At 44.3% G+C, this 8,938-nt stretch overlaps 1 protein-coding gene across 2 annotated transcripts in view; it reads left to right on the forward strand.

Annotated features, from left to right (window-relative positions):
• Positions 1-8,635, forward strand: part of RXRA (retinoid X receptor alpha) — a 441,222-nt gene extending 432,587 nt beyond the window's left edge. For both annotated transcript variants that reach the window (XM_043981047.1, XM_043981048.1), the window contains exon 10: positions 1,333-8,635. In XM_043981047.1, coding sequence (XP_043836982.1) covers positions 1,333-1,480 — 148 coding nt within the window. In that variant the 3' untranslated portion in view covers positions 1,481-8,635. The remainder of the gene's footprint in view (positions 1-1,332) is intronic.
• Positions 8,636-8,938: the final 303 nt, after the last annotated feature.

Here is an 8,938-nt window from a genome sequence, read left to right on the forward strand (position 1 = left end):
TTCCCTTTGGGGGTGGGGAAAGCTTGAATGAGTGGTGGGATGTTTCTTTTGGAATGATGGTCCAGACCTCCGGAGTTATCTCTGTTTCCTAGCTCCACTAGTAGCCACACCCAACTGACTTTCCTGTTACAGAATTCAGTCTCCCCCTACTGCTTGGGTGTGTCAGTCCTGATAGCTAGTTGGCCAGTTTAGACTTTAATAGTCCCTTAATTCCTCGGTATGTCCCCACCCCCATGTCAGTAGGAAGGCCACTTTGGCTGGAAGTGTGGGAAGGAGAGATTTAATATCTACCAAGGTGGGAAGGATAGGTTGGGCCCAGGTTATAAAGTGCTTTTAAAAACTCTCTATTTGTTCCTGGAGGCAATAGGGAGGGGGGAGCCATTAGAGTGACATGGTCAGACCACCCAAAACAAAATGATAGAGAAACTAGTCCTAGCTTTAGTGTTAAGTTTACATAACTGGGTGCTTTAGGAGTTCAGAGAAGGGCAGGCTCACTATGGGCCGCAGCAGTCAGGAAGGGCTTCCTGCAGGACATAACTCCTGAAGTTCCAACCCTATCCCTACAGAACTCTTAAAATTCTATCAGTTATAAAGATGTATGACTTCATCCTGTCACTCCCAGGCTTGTTGTGAGAATCAAATGAAGTAATGGATTTGTAGAGCGATTAGCACAGTGCCTGGCACATAGTAGATGCTTAATAAACCTACTTTGAAAGGCTTTCCTTTCTGGCTTGGTTAAACTGCTTTCGGCTCTTGGGCATCCATTTTCCTGATCCAGTTTAAAACAGGGCAGGTATTAGAGCCAGCTCTAAGTAATGCCTTAGAGTGACTGGAAGGGCCTCTGGGTCCTATGGATAAAAGCTACTACCTTCTAGGTTCTGAAGGTGCATAGCTAGTGGGTATTGTAGTGGATACAGGATTGGATTTGAAGGCAACGAAACTGGGTTGGACTCAGCTCTGCTGTTTCCTCCTCCCCCCCCCCCTCCACGGGGCAATCAGGGTTAAGTAACTTGCCCAGGGTTACACAGCTAGTAAGTGTCAAATGTCTGAGGCCAGATTTGAACTCAGGTCCTCCTGAATCCAGGGCCAGTGCTTTATCCACTGTGCCGCCTAGCTGCCCCCTGTTTCCTACTCTTATATAAGACTTTGGGCCTTTATGACCTTTCCCCTTTATAGATCTCAGTTTTTGCAGCTGTGAAATTAGGAGTTCAGCTTGGATCTTTCAAATGCCTTCCAGCTCTTAATCTTTTTCTATACTGGAAAGATTTTGTACTTTTAAAAACTCTACCATTTGTGTTTCATCATAACTCCCAATGTTCTCCCTATCTGCAGGTTCGCCAAGCTCTTGCTCCGTCTCCCCGCTCTCCGGTCCATTGGCCTGAAATGCTTGGAGCACCTCTTCTTCTTCAAGCTAATAGGAGATACACCCATTGACACCTTCCTGATGGAGATGTTGGAGGCCCCCCACCAAATGACATAGACCAAACCTCACCCCATCGGGTCAGTCTGTTTCTGTCCAGTGGGAGGCAGCCCCCACCTCAAGTCCCCTCTCCCAACTTCTCTGCCGATGCCAGAAACATCTTTTGTTCTGTTCTTCTCAGCTTGGATGACATCCCATATCCTCGCCTTGGTCCCCATCTCCGTGCCGCCTTTTGCCCTTTGGGGCTGGTTTGCTCACTGCTACACCTAAGAAATTTATTGTTATTATTACTTCTTTTTAATTACTTTTCTTGGAATGAAAGGCAGTGGAATCAGGACAACAAAAAGGAGAGAACCGGCTTAAAATCCAACCGAACCCTAACCCTTTCCATCTTCCTGTTCCCTGTTGCCTGCCACCCTTTTCTCCATTGGGTTTTGCTCTTGTGGGGACATGGCAGGATTCTCTGGAGATGGAGTTGGAGGACAAAGGAGAGAAGGAGCTAAATCCTGGTCACAGTGGCTTTTGGGAGTGTCTTATGGGGAGGCAGGGGGATTGTCTTATTCTTGCTGTTTGTTTTTTCGAATCACCTGTTCCTTGTTTTTTTTTGTGTGTGTGTACTTTTATTTTTAATTATCCATTATTGCCTTCTTCAAAAAGAGGACATCTTCTCTCAGTATTGGTGACCTTGACAGTGTCGGTACCCAGTTAACTCATGACTTGCACAGAGCATTGTCATCCTTGGAAAATAGGAGGGAGGGGAAAAAAAGGGAGTTGGGGGCCAGACTTTCATAGTAAATGGTCTCTGCTGGCAGCCCCCTCAATCCACCCATCCCTGGGAAGACTAGAGGAGGTGATTTTTGGCGACTGCCACTTGACCCCACAATTACCCTTCACTCAGTGAGAGGGTTCATGTACCATTTTTCCAAAGATAACAAGCTATTATCTCAGCACCAGAGCCAATCAAAACATGAGCCAACTTCAATGCACAGATTTTTTAAAAAAAATTTTGGTTTGGGGGGGGGGAGAATGTTTCTTTAAGGCTACAGTGATTCAGATATCCTTTCCCCCACCCCCTTCTTCCCTCCTCTTAGCCTCCCAATTTCTCCTACTCATCCTAGGTTCCAAGCCCTTGACACCCACACATACTCTCACACTTGACCAAGGTCAATCTTACCCTTGGGTGTTGGTCTTTTTTCTTGTTTCCAAAATTTCTTTTTTTTTTTCAACCATTGAGGGCTCTTGAAGTTGGCTGAGACTAGCCACTAGTGTCTTGAGGACTTGGACTTCCTAGCTTTGGCTGTCTTAGGGTCATCATTTAGCCCTTCAAGTAGCTTCTTGGAAGAAAGCTGGCCATTCCAGATGTATTGTAGGCAGCTGTGAGCTCAGCAGCCCACACACAAGCAGACATACACACAGATTCTGGTGAATTGCTTTAAGCACCATTAACAGGGGTCAGCTAAAAAGATTTTCTACTTGGGCAACTGGGTGGCTGTAATTGAAAGGTGTCAATGAGCCATCTATTTCTTGAGTCATTTCATCTTTAAGACTTCCTTATTCCATTTTCCATTCTTCAGAGGGCATTGAGATTTGAGGCAAAAAAGGAGTTAAATCACAAGTAAACTTCTGAGTCTACCCCACAATCAGGGCAGTAAATTACCACCCAAGAAAAGAGAAGAGTTTTCTTGGCCACTGCTTGCCCATCCTGAAAATCCTGAGTATCTTTGCTGATACCTAAAGCTTTACATTTGTTCCTCCTCCAGGTTATGTTTAGGAAATGTTACAGGCAGCTCTGGAGGCCACTTGCAAAGCACCAGATTTTTCTATGGCTTTACTCCCATTATATTTCTCAGATAACATCATCTCAGACTTATTGAGACTTTTTATTAATTCTCTTGGGAGACTTAAAATCTTCTAGCCAGTCTATGTCATCTAGTTCCATTTTATGTAGGCATCCTGTCCACAAAATCCCTGATGAGACAGTCCTCCAACCTCATCTTGAATACTTCTAGTAATGGGAGCTCATTACTTCGTAGGGTAGTCCATTCCATTGGCAGATTGTGAAGACGTTTTGTCTCCGACTGGCAAATATTCCTCCTTATGATTGTTGTCTAATGATCATGCTAGTTATTTAACTCTTCTCAGACTCCAGGTACCTAGCACTCTTATTATCAACAGGTGACTTGATATTCCAGCTCACATAGTAGGCATTTCTTCCTGTCTCTGTAGACAGATGCATCTATGTTGAATTTGGCCAATTTCTGCTGACTTCAGCACTTTTTCCATGCTCACCCTTCCCATGTTTCCCATTGGGACTAGAGAATTTCCTATCAACAGAAAGAAATGATGAGAGAAGGGCTAGAGAAAAGCCCGACTGGGGATTCTGGTTGAGGTAGAAGAAGGAAATGGTCATTCTCTCAGAGCCAAGGATAAATAGATAGATGAATTCCAAGACCCTTTCTAATATCTGAACTGTATGGGGCTGTAGATTTGGGACCTACTCTGGTAGGTAGAGAGGAGGACTGCTATACTTGTGCCCATAGGAATGTAGAAAATTGTGTCCACAACCAGTGAATCTTGCCATCTTGAACAGGCAAAGGTCAAGAACTGGTCATCAGCCTTATGAAAGATAATCCCAAATGTCTCTGGGTAATTCTTCTTTCCTTCCCACTTACTCTTTGTACATTTCTTTGGGGGCCCTCCTAGAAAATCCTGAGGGAGAATAGGATGCCACTCTTTCCAGCAAGAAGAAAAAAGCTAGAATGACTAGACCTTTTCTCCAGCTTTCCTAGGTAGAACCTTTGTAATTTGTCCCAAGCCACACAGACCCTGCCTTGCTGGTCCTACCTATGAAAAGTCTGGGATAAATTTGAACTCAGACTCATTTGGAAAAAGCCATGGACATAATTTATCTCTGAGAACTTGCCCTCATAGTGGTAAGGGATGTTGGGTGTCTGCAGTGGATACCCAAGCATAGCACAGAATCTTCTGTTTTCTCCTGCATGTTCTAAAGTGAGAAGTCCCCCCTATCCTCCCCAGGAAATCTGATTATGCCACTGTAGCCTTAAATACACTACCCCATTTGCATGAATCCACAATAGGGTTTTATTTGACTCATTAATTTGTATTTCCTTAAACTCTGGCTTTTTTCCTCTTATCATTATTATTGTTGTTATTATTATAAATATAATACTGCTTGTTTGGAGAGGTGATATTTGGGTAAAATGGCACATTATTCAATAGAGAGTTAGGACTTTTATTTAACCAGACATTTAGTATTCTCACAAAAATCTGGTTCAATTAAGGTGATTTTTTTGTAATTATTATTATTATTTTTTGGTGGGACAATCTTTAATTTTCTAAAGATAGCACTAACATCAGCTTGTTAGCCACCCTTTGCTCCCATATCTGTGTTCTGTCCCTTTTCTTCTGGCTTGGGGAAAAAAGCAAAAGACCTAAGGCTAAAATGGAGCTTTGAGCAGTTAACAGCTGGTCATTTCCCCCAGCAGCTTTGGCTGTCCACTCCTGTAGCCTCCTCCTCTTTCTCCTCCTCGGGCTCCTAATGGGGTCCCATCATCAGCAAAGCCAGGAGAAGGGCCAAGACCTAGAGCAACACATGGGCTGTTACGGGCTACAGGTGGCCCAGAAGTGAAGTGGGCCTTAATTGTTTGTGCACTTTGACTGTTGGGCAGTGTCTCAGTATTCCTATCCTTCTGATGGAGCACTGAGGAAATGCCACTTGCTAAAACCGCTGGGGGTTCCCTGGGACCTCATTGGGGCAGAAAAGCCAGAATTCCAAATTTGCCTTTGCCATGCTGGTTAATAACTTCCTTTCTAAGTCAGACTTTTCCTTGGAAGCTGGCTTACCTGGTAGTCAATGGCGCTGTCATCATTAGCCTATGAGTCCAGTTGGGTGGGCCTATAAAGGTCTACCCAGAGGTAGAGAAGACTTCCTCTGAACTGTTGGCTCACACACAGCATTATCCAAGACAAGGCATTTTGGAAAAGCCCTGAGGTTGACCTGTGGCATATTAGTTTCTCCCATGGTTTTGGGGGAGCCCAGCCCTGGTGTTTTCCACCACAATCTTGGGTCCACAGGTGATAGGGAAGCTCTTGGTGAAACTATCCCCTCAATGGTCTCCAAAAATGCCCGGGCAGAATTTGCAAAGCAGTGGATAATCAGCTGATGTTGTCCCCATCACTGAATGAATAAGGTGCATGATCTATTTTAAGTTGATACATATGTGTGTGTGCGTGTATACATGTATGTACTGTAGATATATACACTGTATATATATCCCCACTCACATATACATATATTATGCCTGTAGCAATTACAAATGTTTTGTGTTTATTTTTAATCAGTTTCTTTTTTTTCTGTTTTCCTGTAAATTTGCTTCATGTAAGCAAGTACATAAGGACCCCTCCTTTGGTGAAATCCGGGTTCGAATGACTATCTCAAGATGAGGAGATGCATCTATTTTAAGATGCTGTCGGGTAACAGCTTTAGCAGTCCCCACTCTTTGGCAATGCCTTAGCTATGACAAATACGTAGCTAAATGTCTAGAAAGAATGACGAGTAAACAAAGAGATAAGAAAAATGTCTAAAGCATCACTAGGTTAAAAAAAATCTATTTTTGTACAAATGTAATTTTATCCCTCGTGTATACTTGGATAATGTGTTTGGGGAGGGGGGAGGGAGTTGTTTTGTTTCGCTTCTAGAGATTATTGTATACACTTTCTTGGTAAACGTTCCGACTTGGAGATGGAGAATGGAAAAGAGGGAGGGAAATCTTCCAAAAGTGTTTAAAGGCTTTATATGCAATCTCTTCAGAAATATTTTTATTTTATTTTATTATTGTTATTTTTGTTTCTGGAATGAAACTTCCAAGGTTTTTCTCCCCACTTTACCCCCGACTTCTTTTGTAAGTCCTGTCCCGTTTTTGTTGAGTAGCCTGGCAGTCCTGCAACTCTGTTTTACTGTGAAATCCCGTCCATCTATCATTGGTCACTGCTGCAAATGCTAGGATTTTGATGACCAGTGGGATAGAATTTGTTGAACAACGGGGTTAGAATTGTCTAAAGAACAATAATAATAATAACAAGGGGGAGAAAAAGCAGAAACAAAGAAAATATCATTTAAAACTAGCATACAGTTCAGATTCTCTTTTGTTCTGTATGGGCATGCTTTAGTTGGAGGTTGAAACAGTACTTTGATAAAATTCTATTTGCAGAGCTCCCTGAAGCTCTCCACTGTTCCCAAGCAAGGCTGCCTGCCAACCCAGTTCCATCTCACGGCCTGCTTGAGTCCAAATGTTGTGATTATGGGCTCTAATGGTCCATGGCTCCTCCCCTTGCCCCAACCAACAGGGCCTATGGGGAAGTTGAGAGAGAGAGAGAGAGAGAGAGAGAGAGAGAGAGAGAGAGAGAGAGAGAGAAACGCATCCAGTACCCACTTGAATTGGAGTCTCAAGCTGTCATCAAACATTTCCCAGGAGAATAAAAAAAAACATTGACATCAATTTTGCTTACCAAGTGGGCAGTGGGGAGCAGTGAGCCATGAAACTGACATACACTGACTTCTGGTTTCCCCGTGGATCCATGCAGCATTTAGCAGTGTATTTTCCCATTTGTTTGTTTGATTTTTGCCTTCTGGATCACTGAGGACCTTGGGACATTCATATCCAAAGCATTTGGGGTGAACTTTTCATTAAGCTGGAACCTATCTCTGCCTCCTCTTATTCTTTCTCCTTCTATTTCTGTCCTCCCCACCCCCTCCCTGAATTGGTTCAGTTCCAAAAAGCTCTTCAGAAGAATGATAAGCTGAGTGAGGCTAGGGCCAAATGTTAGTGGATATTCAAAAGAAATAGGAAGAGAGCATCCCGTAACATCTCTGTCTCAACCAGCTTGGCATGGGGCTGGAAGACACTTGTGGATTGGTGTCTTGCTACATCCACGATGCTCCAGCCGCTCACAAGCTGGTGAGTCACTTTAGACCAGGCTAAATATGTAGTAGCATTTGGTTTCCTCTGTAGAACCTCAAAATAAATGATGTAATATAACTGCCTGGTTAATAACAGGTTAATAATAGCCACCATCTGGCTCCATCTCATGTGATAAATGCTTTTTGTCTCCAAGCTGTCTGAGAGCCGGGGGCTGCCCCAGGATTCCCTGGGGGATGCCTGAGCCCAAGTGGCAGGTACTACAAGTTCTGAGAAAATGGGAGAGAACACAGACTCTCCAGTCCCTAACCTCACTCCCACCCCACCCCTCTCCACTCCTAGCTCTAGCCTGAGCTGGATAATGCCTTAGATCATCCCCTCTGTGAAATGGGGAACAGGAGCTGAAAGGAGTGGCCTTGAATGTAACTAACCTGGGCCTGGTTCATAGAACAGACTGCTAAGCTTTTGGTTATGAGAAGAGAATGACATTCTTCTGTTCCTATGACCAGAGAGCTTGGGGCATGGGGATCGGAGAACCTCAGACCTGCGGCTTCCTTTTGGCTGTAGCAGGGTTTAAGACATAGAACAATTAACCAGAGAAGAAAGGTATGCTGCTAGTCGGAAAACGTGAACTTCACCACTATCCTGGTGTTGAGTCTGCCCTGCTTAAGAGTGAGGTGAAAGGGGCACAGGCAAATTTGCAGAGGGTTAGTTGACAACCAAAGACAAGCCTCAGAGCAGTTTTGGGGGGTTGAAATCTTGCCCTCTGTCCTAAGGCCAGGAAATGAGCAGGTAAAGGGAAAGTCAGCCCTTCACACCAGCTTTGAGTCACCTTTCCCCACCGATAAGGAAGGGGCTACAGCAGGGACAGAGATGAGGGTGCCTGAGGTCTGACATTTTGGTCTCCACTTGACTCCCAGCAAATGAATAAATTTGTTTATATACTTAATAAAACAAAACTGTTGATTCCAAATGGCCTTTATCACCTCCTCTTTTCACTTCCACTTTCCCCCCCTTCTCTTGTCATTGAGGCAGATGACACATGGGTTCTTTTTTGTCCCATCCACCCAGGAGGGAGTGAAGGCAGTGGGATTGGGGGCTCTCTGGTGACCAGCCCCCAGGGAGGCTGAGACCCCCCCACACACACATACATACACATACCCCAATTAGGTGTTGCTCATGCTTCTGCAGGGATCAAAGCTCCTATGTTGAACTTCTCTTGAACTTGTTGCTATCAACTTATTATTGTTTAATGTAATAAAATCTGTTACGTATATACCCTGCCTGTGATTCTTTCTTCTCCATCTTCCTGGCCCCAGGACTCGGCTGATGATGGGCAACCCTCCAGGGTGGTTAGGAGGAGAAAGCAGAAAAGGTAGCTTGGAGGGGGGCTTCTATTTGAAGCAAGGGAGTTGGGAATTTTCTCTGAAGACAGTGAAGAAGTCCTCTACTTCACCTGTTCCCAAGGGCACACTCACCATCCAGCCCCAAAGGTAAAGTGAGTGCCTGTCTGCTCCCTGTCTCCCAATAGAAACTTCATCCTCCTGCCTGGTGCTGCTTAGCAACCTGTCAGGTGGCC

This window comes from Dromiciops gliroides, chromosome 2, assembly GCF_019393635.1.
Source record: "Dromiciops gliroides isolate mDroGli1 chromosome 2, mDroGli1.pri, whole genome shotgun sequence".
NCBI classification, from domain to species: domain Eukaryota; kingdom Metazoa; phylum Chordata; class Mammalia; order Microbiotheria; family Microbiotheriidae; genus Dromiciops; species Dromiciops gliroides.